A 16,541-nucleotide genomic window follows, 5' to 3' on the forward strand; every position below is an offset into this window, starting at 1 on the left:
TCATATAAAACCTAACGCAGAGATCGAGGTAATCGCCCGACACGGGGCAAGAGGAAAAGAGCCACACCAAAAATACCCTCACATACACGCTTCTGCACCCTGAACAAGACACCTCCCCCCTCCATGTATTATCTTCTGGCCAGCAGCTGGCCAGAGCACAGCCCGTCCCTCTTTAATTAGCTCCTTTATTAACTAAAACCGTTGGAATTTACAATATATCCCCAATAAATTACTATTAGATATTGTGTCATATAAAGTTTACTGGCTGTTTAAGGAGACGGATGAGCCCTTTGGCTCGGGGTTTATTTACAGTAGAGGCGAAGTGGGGGTAAAGACAGGTTTCCCTGCAGCTGTCTCTTCCAGCCCTGTCGCTGCCAGCTTCTTTTCCCCGGCTCTTTCTCCTCAGGAATTTGGGGAGACACGTGGGGTCCTCTCCCCCAGGAGGCGCTCAGGGAGGATTACTAATGCCAGGTCTTCCCCACTCTCCACCTGGGAGCCACCCAGCCTCACATCTTCATTCACTGTTAGAGGAAGAATAACAGAAGAGAGATGGAGGAAGTGGAATAAGGGCGCTCCCAGCTCAATGAGGACTTCCCCATCTGCTCTTGAAAACCCGGGGGGCTGAACTACTCTGCCCCATGACTTCTGTGGGTCAGAGGGGCTTCGGGGGGGGGGGTGCTGTCCTCTTGGAGTCTTTGCAGCAAGAGACTCTGGGCTCCCAGCAGGGCTTGGTTGGCCGGAGAGGCCCCTGATTCCCACTGTGGAGGAAACATTCACACCCCCGAACGAGCCCAGCCTACTGCTGGGACCACAGATAACAATGCCCAGTCCAGTAGGTGTGCTGGGAGTGAGGGAAGGAACACCAGAGAATTATCTTCTTGGGATTTAAAATTATATGTATGGTGCTAACCCCAACAGCTCTTTTTGCAGAAGGCTGAGAACCTAATGCAGACCATTGGCAAAATTAATGGACATCTGGAAGCTACGATCTAACTTCAACCAAGTCCAAAAACACACAGTCAAGCAGATTAAAATGAAAAGGGAAACAAACCTTCCCTTCGAAACAAGGTGTATTCTATTGGGGTCTAGTAGACAGAATACTCGGATTTCTATGCTATTATTTTGGGTTCTTTTGAGCCAAAGCTCAAAGCACCACTTTAAGTAATACCAGGTGGGATCAATAGTCCGGCAAAAGTCTAAATATGAGAATACACCAGATTTAGAGAAAACTAGAGAGACGACAGAATATGGGAGAAAGAAACCCACGTGGGTGAAAATTAAATATCTGAAAATGAGCAGAAGCCACAAAAGCAGACCTAAGCAGAAGATTCTCATCTCCCTCTTTTTCTCTCTTCTGCAGGACACGGCAGAGAGAATGCAGATTCTTTGAATTCCAGAGCTTCTCGAGCAATTTCATATCCCAAACCATAGCTGCTCACTCCGACAGAAATGTGTCCGCGCGGGCGTCTCCCTGCCGGGCACAGCTCGCAGCTCTTAGCTCGGTACCCTCCGCTCTCACCCCGCTTCCTTTTCCCCGCCCTGGCCAGCTGGGCGGCCTGGCCAGGTCCCTTCTGCCCCCAGGAGCCCACCCCACGCTGGGCCCACTTGCCGGAACCGAGGTCAAGCGGTGGGATGTCAGCCCCGCGCAGTCACCTCCAGTCAGAACCGCGACAGTGGGGGAAGCAAGGAGCGAGCAGAATTGAACTGGCCTTTTTGTGCCTAGTTGATTAAGGGGCTGTGCGACTGCACAGAGGAGCATCCCTCAGCTGCGAATTCCACATCACAGCATCTCCAATATCTTATTTATGCCCTCTTTTTCAAGATGCATTAATAAGCGTTACTGAATATTTAATTAAATTTATTTGCGGGTTATTTTGAGTCATAAAGATAAACAGGGTGTGACTTTAATATTGTTGCTGTTTTCAATCAGAACATAGCGCCGGCGGCGAGGTATCCAGGCCTCCAGGCCTCGCGCTCAGCCGCTATTGTTGGTGTGGGGGACGCCGATCTGAGCTTTGCGGGATAATCACTAGTCCTTGATGGGGTGGAGGCTTCTCCCCATTCTCTTTTCCCTTCCCAGATGACTCCAGTCTCCTAGAAGGGGGGGGGGGGGTGCAAGGAGAAAGGTCTTAGGCTCTCCCCACCCCTCCCTAGCTCGAAAATCTCAAGCCCGGAACTCTGCTCGCTGTCCTCCGGGCCAGGCAGCTGAGCACGCAGAGCAGCGGCCACAGGGCGGCAGATGAAACGCCGCGGAAATGAGGATGGAGTGAGGACTTCCTTCTTCCAGACATGCAGTTTCTCCCAGTCCGATTTGGTCCCATCCAAAAAAAAAAAAAAAAAAGCCACTATTTCCCCCAGGTTTCGGACCCTGGACTTGCACACACACAAACCCCCTTCCTTGCGTGCAGCCGACTCTGTTTCCTCTAGGCAAGAGCTGCCGAGGACCATCAGCAAAATTCACATCCCCTGTACCCTACTCCTCGAGGATTACTAGGGTTATTACAGGGTTGTTAGGACCCCGGCAAAGACCCAGGCAATCTAGGCGCCCAGCCTCCTCGTGGAAGCCTCGGATCTGTACGCCTTTACGGCTCCCCGCCGCACACGCAGCTCAGACGCCCATTCCTTAACCCCGCTCGAATTAAAAAGCTGCAGAGACAGCTTCCAGCCTGGGTCCCCGGGGCCGGCGGGAGGTTCGGGTCGAAGCTAAATCCAGCCTCGGGGAAAGCTGCTCGCCAGGAGCCGACCCGGACTTGGTGAGAATAATTCGTAGGACAGCCCGAGGCGCTGGACAGCCGCTTCCAGCCGGGTTTAATCCGCCGGCACTTGCCAGCCTACAAGAAAAGCTATAATGGCAAGAGCCAGGCTCCGGACGCGCGGAGCGATCTGTGCGCCCACTCTAACACACATTCATAAAATCACAAGAAGAGGTGGGCTGCCTGTTGGCCGCTGGACCACAGGTTCCTGCTGCAGCTAGCCTGGCTCAACCATCCCCCCCCCCCCTTTCATTAACTCAGGGGTTAATTAAAACTGAAGACCAGAATGTGGTCCAAGCACTTCCTTGAAGACCCCCGGCAGCCCTTGTGCTTCTTCGTATTCACCAGCGGGATGCCCCGCGGCCTCTCCCCACCTGGCTCTATCTAAGCCTCGGCATCTTCGCCGATTCTGCGCGGTTCCTCGAGTCCCCGCCACCGCCGAGCAGGGCGAAAGGAGTTATTACAAAATCTCTGCCAGATCTGGTGACAGAGGCAGAGCGGCTGCGAGTGGCTTAGGCCACCGCGGAGTGACTGTGAGCTGCCTGCCATGGTCCGGCTCCCCTGCCAACCCGAGGTCGGAATTATTCCGTGCGGTGCTGCCTTCTCCCCAGTCGAGAGGCCAAGGCGGCCCAGTTCAAGGTCACTGCCTAGTTTGCACAAAGCGGTTCTGCTGCGTATGCAAATAAGGCAGGGCCTTGGGTCCCGAAGGGAGGTGAGCAGGAGCTGGGCTGGCCCAGAGAGGGGAAATGAGAAGCGGCGGGTGGGGAAGGTCTGCACCCCAGCCCGACCTCTTAGCTCTCTCTAGGTCGTCCTTTTGGGGCATCTTGGGCTTGGGACAAGATATTGTCGGGTTCAGACAAGATTGATGGGTGGTGGTAGTGGGCTCAGACTCCTCTTTCTTCTGCTTCGCCAGCTTAGCCAGGGGTCAGAGCCCCCTGTCTCCCAGGCCCCCTTATGCGACTCAAGAAGATTGGAAGGTCCCTCCCCCTGTGCTGTCTTCCAGGGCTCTGCAGTCTGGAGGAGCAGGATGTGAGAGGAAACTTGGATGAGGGGGCCCAGTCAGGTTTTCAGGCTCACACAAACGGTCCGGGGTCAGCAGCGCCCTTACCTCCTCCAAGTCTTCTGTAGCTCCCTTGAGCCCCCTCCCACCACAAGATCCCAGCCCGATTGCCACTCAGGAAATGGGGAAGGGATGGGGAGGGGTCCCAGGCGGGAACATCTGGGAGACCATCTCTCCACTCCTCACCTGAACCTTCTTCCCTCATTTTCACTGTCTTTTCAGCGCGCGAATAGTTAACTAGTTTCGCGGCTCTGACATTTTCTCCCTCCGCCAGCAGAGGATCTCCTCCACCTAGTGAATTACTGAGTGTCAGGAAAGGTGTGGGGACCAAGTTTAAAAAAAAAAAAAAAGCACCCTCTCCTCAACACCACACCTACAAGCCGCCGGCAACGTAAGCGGAGCCCAGGGCCAGGGTCTCCGTGGACCTCGAAGTTCAGCATGGGGTGAGGACTACCTAGAGTGCCCTCTGTCACACAACCAGCCGCTCCCTCTGACCATGGCCTCTGGCCAGTCCTGCTCAGGGGAAGGGCTGAGATCTGCTTGGGCTCTGCTCTGCCCAGCTACCCAACTGCTTCCCAAACCAAGCCTCCAGTTCCGGGCGGGGGAGGAGATGGTCTTGGGCACAGGCGGATTGCGTGCGGGCAACCGGCCTGATAGGCCAGAGGGGGTAGGAGGATGCGCTGCTAACCCCAAGGCTGGCTGGGCTGGAAGAACGGGAACGGGGGCCCACTTACCTTTGGAGACTGAAGAGGTTCAGAAGGGTGCGGGGCAGGGGATCTCAGCCTCCAGGAACCCTCTGGATCCCCGCCCCCCCTCCCCAAGGCGGCCCGCAAGCCCCGCCGAGGTATCTGAGGAGGGCGGGGCGGAGGAGGCGGAGGCTTCGGCCAGCGGTAGGCGCGCGGGAGCCGAGTTGCAGAGCATCTCTGGAGAGGCCGCCTTTTATGGGCGTTATTAGCGCCCCTGTCTAGACTGCAGACGACACCTCTGTGTGTAAACAGAGGCGGCGGCCTCTGGCGGGAAGGGGGATGGCGCGTCGAGGGGACGAGTGGCCCTCTCCTTCTCTGGCCACGGGAAGATCAAGGCCTTTTCCACCCTCCCCCCCTTCCCAGTGCTTCCTGCGATGTCAAGGTCAGAAAGACCTAGTCACGGTCAAGGCTAAAAGAGGAAGAGCCTGGTTGGTTGCGAAAAGGCTATGGCCCCCTCCTCCTCCTCCCAGAAGCTCCTGGCTCCCCGGGGCCCCTCCATCTTCCACCAGCGCAGGTCTGGATACACATCTGCCTGATCCAGGGCTTGGGAGTTTTTTGAGGACCGGGCTTCCGACACCATCCAAGTCAGACTCAAGTAAATCTTGGTGTGTGGGGTCTCTTCAGAACAGAACAGAGGGGGCTGCTACAGGGTCCCCAGCTTCAATCCTTGGAGAGATGGAGAGTGTCCCAGGGGCTGCCCCCACCTACACCCACACAGCCCTGCCGACAAGCCGCCTGTGGAAAAGCGTCTGGTCTGGAGACAGCCATGGAGGAGTCTCCCAAGAACTGCTGGCCTTGCATCCTCAGGTGGGTTCCTGGCTGTGAGACTGACTACTGGCCAAAAGGCCACTTGTGCTGGCCCTAGATCTGAAGACTAAGAGATGGGTGGAGAAGGGGTTTTCTCCCCCAAATCAGGAAAAGCTCTAAATGAGTCCTCCCTGGCAGCCTGGTAGAGTGATGTCCAGAACGAGAGTCCTGTGAAGCTCTGGCTCTCCCAGGTCCCCCAGCCCTGGCCACAGAGTCATAGGGAGCAGGCGATGCCACTGGGTTATAAGAAAGATAGCAGGAACCTCAGTCCCAGAGAAGAGGACACTGCAATGCTCACAGTCCTTCGGACCTTTTCTATCCCCTTACACCTTCATATTTATTGCATCCTCACTCTCACACAGACTCTAGGAGACTGGCCTTGGAAAGAAAAGCTTATATAAATTTGAATGAAGAAAACACACACTCTACACCTTGAGATGAGTGCTGGCCGACAGCATTGTTACACATGTACACACAGAGGCAGTAAAAGCTGGGGAAATTCTGCACTAATCAGAGGCTCCATACACACACACACACAAAGATGCACATAGGCACACACACAGGCATGTGCACACACACACACACACACACACACACACCCTTTCATAGGAATGTCTCACAGAGTTCCGCAGTGAGAATGCCAACTCTTGGAGGAAGGACAGATAAGGAACCAACACAATCAGGGAATGAATCATACTTTTTTTCCAACTCTGGGGAATGTGTGTCTCCCCAGAATACACACTCACACAATACCTGTCTCACACAGGAGTTTCCATTCTCAGACCTGCTTACTTTTATGGGACAGGCATCCCCAAAACTGCTCCAGGCATAGTTAATCCAGTGAATGGGTGGCATCTTAAACACCCTGGCACACTGGGGCTCACTGGGACTCAGAAGTAGCACAGTGCCTGCCCAGGTCACTGGTGTCCCAGCCTACACCAGCTTTCCCTGTCTTTTCCATCGCCCCCTTCTGGGGCCTTACAGCGGGTCCCTCCGTGTGGGAAGGCTCGCTCATGTGACTTCACGTGGGTTTGTGTGCAGAAGTGGAAGGAAGCCTCGGAGAACTTTAGAATTCTCTTTCCCTACTGAGCCTCCAAGTTTCCACTGTGTCTACAGCTGTGTCATGGGACTACCCAGTGTACCTTAAAGAGGTCAAGAGGGGTGTGGGTCCATTAAGGAAGCCCTGAGGTCTCTTGTCTACTCACTTCCTTTTTCTGATGAAACACACACATTTAGTGTTCAATTCTTTACATCTCAGGGAAGTCTGAGGGGTTTTGGAGAGAGGTTAAGAGTGGTGAGTGGGGAGAGAAAGGGGAGATGGAATTAAGAATGAACGTTATTCCTGGGAGATTCATCGATTTGCAACTCCTAAATCTGTACTGCTCAGCCTGGGATTCTTTGGTTAGTTAATCCAGGGTTGAGATGGAGAGAACAGGATCGGCAGCCACATCAGTAGCAGAGGCTCCACAGAGGGTGAATTCTTCAGTCTGTCTTAGTCTCTCAGATTCAGTGTGTGTGCTGTGTGTGCATGTGTGTGTATCACACCCCCCACCAAACATTTATTTAAATAAACTTGAAGACCTTCAGCCATCAGGCAAAGAGAAATTGGAGCACTCTGAATTCCAATCCAATGCCTCCAGTCTTTCTGTATCTCAGGAGAGGAATAATATCATATATAAATAAAAGTTGTTGCAGTAAAGATTTAATCAGAGATAACATTGTTTTAGGCTATATTGCTTTTTAAAAATCTCTTAATCTGACAACTTAATGCTCTCATTAACTCAGCCGGATAGGAAGATGGGCGCAGATGGACACGACAGTGAAAACAAATTAGTGGCAGAGTCTACACAGCTACTGATTGCCTTGAAGACTGAGGTTCCCAAGAAAGCTAAGCTGGAGAATAGAAGCAGAATAGAGAATAGAAACTTGGGGACCACAGCATCCTTGGGTCCTGACCTCTTGCACAGGTCGGTGGGGAAGAAAAGACAGCAGCTTGGGAATGCTGAGCTTGCATGCCGCCCCCCACCAGGATTGGCTAAGGGGACCACTTCCTATTTCCAGCTCTGAACTGTTGGCAAGGATTTGGGACCCTCTGGGGCACAATGGCCTCCAGAACCTAAGATTAGAGCCCAATTGCTGCCACCACCACCGGAGCATCCAGCTCCCAGATGGGATGGCCATTTTCTCAGCCCCAGGATCCAGATCTGAGCCCTACTAACTGAAGTGAACTCACTTACTTGCTGCCAGGCCTTTTTAGTCACTGATCACATCCTTCTCTCTGAAACCTTCTCACTTGTTTGGGGGCATCAGGATGGTAAAGAGTTTTCTCCTGTCTAGACACTATCAACAATTTGAATGACTAACTTAAAAAACTCAAGTAAAGCGAAATATGAGTTTGGGATGTACCTAGCCCAGTGTGATGTCAGTACTCTTGCCCTGGCCAACCCTGGCTGTGTCAGGGCAACAGAGCCTCCCCCATAGAGCCAGTGGATAGGAGTTTCAGAAATAATCCAAGCAATAAAATTAAGGCAAAAAAAAAAAGATTTTATTTTAAAAACAGGTTTGTGGGTTCTTTTTTCTTTTTGCATTCAGTACATTGTCATTTAGACACCACAATACTATATACAGATACACAACTTAAAAAAAAAAAAAACCTATTTCTGATGAACATTTCAAAAGAACACTGTTTTGTAATGTGCCAGTGGGAAAGGAGAAGGCGAGCCCCAACACCTCCCCAGCACTGAGCTGGCTTTTGAGGAGGGAAATGTCAGTCGGGTCTAATTAGCTGGCTACTTGCGATTATTTTGGCCTCCTGGAAGAAAACGGCTCTCCTCTGGACAATGAGTAAAAGTGAAAGTGTGAGGCCTTCTCAGCTATTGCCTTGATGGAGAAGTGACTGGAGAGGGAATCTGCTGGGGCACCCACTTGGCACCCTCTTGGAAGAGAAGTCTGTCCTTTCCTTACGAGAAAAGTTCTGCCCCCGTGCCTGCCCTAATCTCAGCCTCACCATAGAGAGACAGAGAGATAGAGAAGACATATTTAGCAGCGTGGTGGGAGTTTCTGTCTTCCCTGGATTTTCAGATGGGACTCAGGAGCAGAACAGAGGAGGCTGTGGGGGCACTGGTGGCTCCAGAGAAACTCACTTCCTTGCCGGAAGTAGGAGAGGGGATAGGTGGTCCTCGGCCAATTCCAGCTTTTGTTGAAACAGATAAGAAAAAAGAAAACCTAAGTGCTGTCTGTACTCCAATCACGATGCCAGATCCCTAATACTTATCATTAATATTAATGAGACTTTTAAAATATGCACAGAAAATCTTAACGGGGACATCTTGCCTAATTAAGGAGTGCCAAGTGGTTGGGAGCAGGAAGAGGGACTGAAAGTAGGAGCTCAGCAGGTCCTGCACCCCGGTGGCACCCTCAGTGGGGATGCCTGTCTACCTGCCGGGGCAAAGGATGAGGCAAGAACGGGATCATTCAGGGTTCTCCAACTTTGCTTTGGCTGGAGTGATCTTCGCTGCCACTCTGCTTTCTGGCAAGGGGAGAGGGGTGAAGGCCAGAGGGAGTGCAGGCCAGCTGCCCTTCTCCCACAGTCCACTCAGACCCACCTCCAAAGCTGTTGAGGCCAGGTAGGTCCCATCTGCATAGGGGTGGGGGTTGAGAATGGGGTGGGGAGTAGAGGGCAGCAAAGCCAACCATCTAATATTTTCTGCCTCCCTGCATTCCTCTTTCTGGTTAACGTTAAACCCGGGAGAAGGGTCCTTCTGGTGAGTTCGGATATGGTACAAATTGGCGACATAAATAGACGGGGCAGGGGCCGGTGGGCAGTCAGGTAGAGTGAAGGTGAGGCGTTTTCGATTTGCTGACCACCTTCTTCTCTTTGACCCGACGGTTCTGGAACCAGATGGTGACCTGGCGCTCCGAGAGGTTTGTGGTAGCTGAGATGCGCCGGCGCTTCTCTTTGGTGATGAACTTGCTGGCTGCATACTCCTTCTCTAGCTCCTTCAGCTGCACCTTGGTGTAGGGCACTCGTTTCTTGCGCCCGCGCCTGTAGCTGTTGACCTCGGGCTGTAGGGGGACCACGTCTGAGGGGAGAAAGAAGGCAGGCAGCAGGAAGTGAGTCACGCGGCTGGACCTGGCAAATGGCTGTAGAGGTGCAAGGCACAGGGACTCACAGGGGGCGGGCAGATTGTCCCCAAATCCTTTGCACCTCTGCTATTACCAAGGCCACGGCTGAAATGATGACACTGGGGTAATGCCTCTGGCTCGAACTTTAAAGGAGGGGGTGCCAAAAGCTCAGAAATCAAGATAAATAACGTTTTATATATTATACCTATATGATTATCAAAAATTTCATGATAAACAAAAAATCGAAATTTTAAATGAATGCAGGACCAGTACTACTGATTTTTCTTTTTGCTTCAGCCTCCAATCTGGTTCTGCACAGCATTCCTTATTAGAATCCTTGTCCCCGTAGAGGAGTCCCTCCAAATTCCATCCTGGTCTGCTAGCCTGCAGGATTGCAAGTATTCAGGAAAATTCCTCTTTCCTAGCAGTTAGATCACTTGGGAATCGGTCAGTTATACTCTGCCCAATTATTAGAGGAAGGTGTCCTTTTGTACGCTTGAGGGAGACTGTCTCAGTCGGCACAGACCATCAGGTGGGGCCTCTTGCCTTTGGTCACTGGCTCTGTGCTGGGAATCTGAGGCCAGCACCAATAGCTAGAGAGAAAAGTGTCCAGGTGAAGCCAGACTGCCTGGGAGTCAATCTCTTAAGGAATCCAATACTGTAAGCCACTTAGTAACATCCCAGGTGAGAATGTAAGAAATCAGGTCCCGAGAAGTAGAGAGTCCACACCCCAGGGTGTGCCGGCCAGAGGAGACACACCAAGAGAGCCCCTCTTGGGTTAAGACCAGCGGTTCACATTAATTTTCTACAAAAAGAAATCAGTGCCCTTCCCCTGACTTCCCTCAAATGTCCATTCACCAGGACAGAGCAATTCTGATCTGGTTCCCCATCCTCATCTTTCCACCAAGGCTGAAGGAAACTCTCCAACCCGTGCAGGAACCCTAATCCTAAACTCTAAATACCTTGCCATACCACTGCTAGTTCAATTTCTTTCTGCTCTATGAGAATGTCACAGGAACTAAAGGCTAATGTGAGTCACTTACAGCCCCTCTTCCACTCCAACCTCACCCCTGTCAACAGAAAGGTCCTTGCAACACTTTCAAGGAAAGTAAGGAACTAGGGAGATGATCTGAATAACTCACCCCTCAACTTTAAAAACTGTAATTGGCTGACTTCTTCCTGCAGGATCTAATGAGTAGGTCTGAATAAGGTTTCCTCTTCATTCTTACTGCCCCTTGGAAGTGTAGACACAGTCCAGAATAAGGGCACAAAGCTCTTTCTGAAATGCCTGTTCTCACCTCCCCTTCATGAATCACTTTCCTTATCCCCTTTCTCATTGGGTCTGCTCTCTTTCAGAGATCTTTGTCTACACAGGACAGGAAAGAAGAGGTCACCGTCACAGGCAGGGGGAAATAAAGTACATGGAAAGAATATGGGAGAGAGGGGATTCCAATGGCCTGGTCTGGCTGTCTCCAGGATGACAATTTCTATGGGAAATTGCTGGACTTGTCATTTTCCTCTGCCTATGTAGGAACAGGCTAAATTTTTTTAAAAATCTGAAAAACAAAACAACTTCACTTTAGCAAAGCAGATCCTTTATGTTAAAAAGGATTTTTTTTTTTGCACAAGATAATTAAAAAAAAACTCTCCGTTCTCAAATATGTTTTGCTCTTACAAATGTAACTATGATTTGAGAAATCGATGAATCTGGAACAAGAGTAAAACACAGAAGGTAAGTAGTGATAATATGAGATTATTTTTTAATCCTTGGAACATCTTTTTAAGGCTTATTTTATTAAACCCATTTTACAAGATAAGGAATCTGAGCCTCAGAACAGGTTAAAAAAACTCAAGTGGCAGAGCCGGGTTTTAAAACCAGATTTTTGGGCTCAACATAATGACACAGTAAGTTCTAAAATGGAAACAGACCACCTGGTACAATTTAGCTTTAAAATACCTCCTTTTCCCTGGAGAACAAATGGGATAGAAGTGGGTTTGTGTTCCTGACTTAACCAGATAATTGTCCCTGATTTGTCAAACATCATTTTCTGAGAAAACTCACAGTTATCTACCTGATTTGGGCTCTCCTAAACCCCAACTATAAATTTCCCATGAGGTTTAATCAACAAACCCTAAAAGAATCAGTTTTTGAAAAGCATATAACTGGTCTAAATTGGCTATTTTTTTCTACAGTATGCCAAGGGTTGATCTGGCCAAGCTTTCCCTGGATCAGACCAAACTGCCAGTTATTTTGGGCAGCTGGGGAAATACCTTCAGCCTTGCCTTCTCAAAGAAGCCCCCTTTCATTGTCTTCTGTCTTGTTCGGAAAGGAAGTGGGATCTACAGATATGGAGACATCTGGAAATTTCGGCCCTGAGTTGTGTCTATGCTACCTAAAGTAAGTAGAGGACTTGGTGATTAATTTTACAATCAACCTTTCCATAGTAGTCTCCCTTCAGAGCATGCGCAGGCATGCAGGCACACACACACGTACACACACCCTACTTCATACCTGGGAACCCAACGGACACTTTTGAGGAGCAAATAAAAAATCAGATCGATGCTTAGCCATAGCTCTCTCTTGGGGTCCTGTGTACACGTTTCTACCACCCACTAGATCTTGCCCACTCTCTCCCACAACAGGGCTCTGGGCTCCAAAGAGGACCTAGTTCTGCTAGAAATCCTAGCCACTCTTCTCAACCAAAATCCAATGGCTTATCAACAGAGATTTTCAGTATGACCCAAAGAGCCCATTATTTCTATTATTCTCTTCCCCTCATCCTATTTGTCTCTGTCTCCCTGTCTCCCCACCACACCCACCTCCTCTCTCGGAATCTCTGTCAAAATTAAAAATTGTCTACCCTCACTATAGGAAGGAAAAAAAGAGCGATAAAGCAAGGGTCTATATAATTAGGTGAAGGAAGAAGCCGCAACTCATCTTGGCCCTAATTATCTGGATCTTTCTGAACAATTGCCTTCGTCTTCCACACCAGCCTAGACTGCCACAGATGAGGTTTCTCAGAGCCAGAGGCACTGAAGAGAGACAGTACTGTTTATGCTGAGATGCTGCCGAACAAACCACAATTGCATAGACAGAGTTATCTGGCAATCTCACTACTTCTAAAAGGGCTCTGTGTGGGTAGAAAGATGGAGGGTGTCTGAAGATAATTTCTTATTCATCTACCTTTTGTGTGTACCTCTGTACTGAGATACACCAGCTGGTTTCTATTTCCACACTGGGAGTGTGTGAGCACATAGCTGTTGAGACATATTTGGTTTTATATCCATTTTCATGCCATAATTTTCAAGTGTGTTAAACCTCAGTTGGGTTGTATGATTTTTTTATGTTAAAGATATTTTTCCCTAGGAGGCTGTGATCAAAAAGTGCTTACTTTTAGCAGGTTTTTTTTTTTTCTTTTCTTTTCTGGGAATCTTTAAGGTGTTTTATTTTGCTCAGATTTATTTCTGAGCTCCTCCTCCAGTCTCTCACTCACTCCGCATACAGACACAGCAATGCCAGAGCAGCTCCTTCTCATCCCCTCTTCACACTAAACCAGCCGCCCATTGCTCTGCCCACAGTGGGGCTGGTGGGCATCGGCCCCTCTGCCCTTCAGCCCCTTAGCATGGTCTGCTGGCTACCAGCTACCCATGCTCCAGGAATTCCTGCTAAATCCCCACCTCCCAAGGATCTTCCCATCTGGGTGAGATGGGAAATTAAAGGGTCATATCTCCACAACACATTATTGCACACCTACATGTGAGGTGCTTATCTTCTAGAAAGTGTTATTATGTGTTTCATATTATGTAGTTAATAACATAAATCATATATAAAAATATAGTTAATGCAGAGTAGGTAATGCATGATACTGTACATTAAAATTCCATCATCCTTAAATCTTCTGGCAGTCAGAAACTGAGTGTCTAGTGTGGGTCCCACCTTGGTCAGTTGTATTATACTAAGTCATCTCAGAATATTTACAAGAATATTATTTGCTATACTTTGTAACATCATCCAGTATTTTTTTTTAACTGTCTGCTCTTTCCCCAATCCCGGATGCAGAGGAATTTCAGGCCCACCCTCAGGAGGTCTTCAGGTCTTCCCAATGAAAATGTCCTTGGGTCCCCACAGAGAGCCATGACGGGCCCTCTGGGTAGTAGGAGGAAACATATATGGCTGTTCTGGGCCCCCAGGACCCCTGCGAGCATCAGAACGGAGCCAGTCAACCCTCTCCCACTGAGCTCTGCTTATATATAATTAGAGCAGACTCAAGATCTGGATTCGCTGAATCCTGATTTCTCAGCATTGCGCTGAATCCAAAGCTCCTGATGTGATTTTGAGAACCCTGGAACTGGTATTTTCCTCTGGGGAGTGGGGGGTGGGTGTTGCGGGATTCTCTCTTGTTCAGAGATAGTCTCAATTGGAGAGGGAACAGAACACCAGTGAATTCCAATCCCCCACCGAATACATAGCCAGACAATGCGGAGGGGTTCCCAGCCTGGGCCTGGACCTCAGATTCCTCCAAAACAAGCCTTCCCCCGAAACCTCATTCTCACTCCCCTCTTTCTGTGTATAAGGCATGGGTAACTCTCTCCCCGACGTTTGGCGGAATTGGTAGTGCGCATACACACACAGGATATGAGCCCCACAGACAGGCAAAGAATTTTATATCCCAGGAGAGGGATGCGAACACCCTTTTTCCCCACACGCTCTCCAGAGATTTCAGTTCCCTTGCTCCTTCAACAATCAGGAAATTCGTGGTGAAATTCTTAAATCAAGAAAAAAAGAGAAAACTTTTAAAAATTAAAAATCTACATTTCTGTAGACCCTGGCAAATTAGACCCGTATTTTAAAAACAGCAACAGCGACAAAACACCTGTCTAGTGTCTAAATGTTCTTGGAAATTCAGGCCAAGAAAATGCTTGGGGTTCTTATTTTCTCCTCCAATTGACTCGGTGGCTTGAGTGTTTTTGTTCTAATGGTTTTAGATTCCAAGGCACCCAAGGCCCACCCCACCCCCCATTTCAGGCCGGAAGCGCGTTTAGGGGGCCAAGAGCCGCCCGTGAGACTGGAGCCCGGCGGAGGGGGAGGAGGCGAGCTCCCGACTGGAGCGGAGACGGCGGCCCGGCGCTTGGGCGCCTGTGATTGCTTCACTCTCGGCCGGGCAGCTCCGGGGAACGTGTCGGAGCAGATTTCTTCCCCGGCGCATTCCTCAGCGCAGCTCGCCCGGCCGGCTCCATCTGCAGCCCAGCAAAGCCGGCGCGCCAGGGCCAGACGGCGGGGGTGGCTGGGGCGCGGAGCCCCGGGGCAGACGGGGCTGGGAGGGGTCCCTGGCGGCGGCCGCGGTCGGGACCCTTCCTTACCTGGAAAGGGAGACTTCCAGAGGTGGGCGGACTGCGACTGTTCCTTTGAGCAGTACACCTGACTATCCCAGCCGTTGGAGAGAGCCCAGTGCTGGTAGCCTTCGACGGGGATGAGCGCGTCGTGACGCGGCTCTGGGTGTCCGCTGATCCCAGGCACCACCGACACGTCCAGGTAGCCGGGCATCGCCTGGTAGGAGCTGGCGAAGCTGGGATAGAAGGCGAACTCCTTGGCCCTGGAGGACAGGTCGTCACCGGGAAGGGCGCCCGACGGCTCGGGGTACTTATCGCCCGGGTGATAAGCGCAAGGCTTTTGCTGCAGGTTCACGTTGTGCGACAGGCGGCAGCCGTAGTAGCTGCCACCGAACGGGTAGCCATAGCCCAGGGTGGCGCTGGATGAGGTGGGGGGCGCCGGCGGCGGGGCGCACTGGCGCGCCGCCTCCGGGGCCGGGATGTCCGTGTAGACGGCGCCCTGAGGGGCGCCCAGGGGAGCCGGCGGGCGACCCAGCACGGGGTGCGGAAGCAGGTCTCGGCAGTGGCTGGCGGGGCAGCTGTTGCCCAGCCCGTCCATGCTCGGAGCTTTGCCGGGACTCGCTCCGCTGCAGCCGACCCCCGCTCCGCCCGCGCCGCCGCCTCCCCCGCCGCTGCCGCCGCCGCTGCCGCTCTCCGCCGCGCTGTCCTCATAGACGTACATAAGGCTCTCCGGCCAGCGCGGATGCAGGAGCAGCGAAGTCGTCATGACATGATCTGCTCGAGCTTTTTAAAAACTCCACTTGCCAGAGGCTGCGAGCTAGGGAGACACCTCGCTCCCTTTTCCCCTCCCCCACCCCTCCTCCCTTCCCTCCCCACCCCTCCTCCCTTCCCTCCCCATCCTTCCCCTCCTCCTCCTGGTGTTTCCACCGCCCTCCCCACCTTCCCTCTACGCATGCGGGTACACTTCATTAAGAAATCACCGTCTCCCGCCTGCCTCCCCTAGGCTACCCTCCCGCGCTCACGTGACGCCGGCGGTGCACGTGACCTCCTGGCTGGGTTTCCTGGGGTTCCCACCCCTAGAGGCGGGGCGGGGCGAAAGGGGAGATGTCTCTGCTGATTGGCTCGGGGGGGGGGGCAAAGAGGAGGGAGCTGGGAGATTTAAAGGGACAGGGTACCGCCCCCTGGCAGGCCCAGGGGAGGGAGAGTGAGGAGGGTGAGGCTGAATTTGGCCGACGCAAAGGGGTCTGGAGAGAACAGACAGTTCCTGGGCGCTTCCTCCTAGGCTGAGGAGGGGTACGGGGAAGACTGATTCCAACCCACAAAGGTTTCTGACTGGATGGGGGCTTGCAGCTAAGGGTGGAGGAGACACCGTGTTTTTTTTTCTTAATAAATAAAAAATCTAGAAAGCACGCGGAAGCGCACCGGCAAGGAGTAGGGAGCCCCGGGTCTGGCCTTGCCTAACTACCCGGGAACTCCGGCTGGAACCCGACGCCGACGCCAACAGCAAGACTTTAATGTCGGGACTGGGTTTCCATTTCCGACTTTCATACACTTTCTCCAAAGCTCCAGTTGTCTGACAGGGACCCTCTCTAGTCTGGTTGCCCGCAGGTCTTCCTCCAGCGGAGCAGAAAACTGGGAGAATGTCATAACTCCCAGACACAAACATCATCACACCGAGGGCAGGATGCTCTCAATGAAAAATTGAGATAGAATAAAGGA

General features: G+C 51.5%; 1 protein-coding gene across 1 annotated transcript; it reads right to left on the reverse strand.

The window, feature by feature from the left end:
• Nucleotides 1-7,889: 7,889 nt before the first annotated feature.
• Nucleotides 7,890-15,727, reverse strand: HOXC13 (homeobox C13). Its single transcript, XM_086403812.1, has 2 exons — nt 14,853-15,727; nt 7,890-9,448 (listed from the first exon to the last, which is right to left on the reverse strand). Exons 1-2 carry the CDS (start codon nt 15,586-15,588, stop codon nt 9,192-9,194), a joined length of 993 nt encoding a protein of 330 aa, XP_086259938.1. The 5' UTR covers nt 15,589-15,727; the 3' UTR covers nt 7,890-9,191.
• Between the last annotated feature and the right edge of the window lie 814 nt (nt 15,728-16,541).

The sequence above is a fragment of the Bos grunniens genome, chromosome 5 (assembly GCF_055505025.1).
Source record: "Bos grunniens cultivar Pamir isolate PY7600 chromosome 5, Bosgru_T2T1.0, whole genome shotgun sequence".
Taxonomy (NCBI): domain Eukaryota; kingdom Metazoa; phylum Chordata; class Mammalia; order Artiodactyla; family Bovidae; genus Bos; species Bos grunniens.

Bases quoted from the DNA above. Each gene is read 5' to 3' on its own strand.
- HOXC13 (XM_086403812.1), bottom strand. From the start codon at position 15,588: ATGACGACTTCGCTGCTCCTGCATCCGCGCTGGCCGGAGAGCCTTATG. The intron at 9,449-14,852 runs GTAAGGAAGGGT...TTCTCCCCTCAG, and splicing joins CTGGAAGTCTCCCTTTCCAG to ACGTGGTCCCCCTACAGCCC.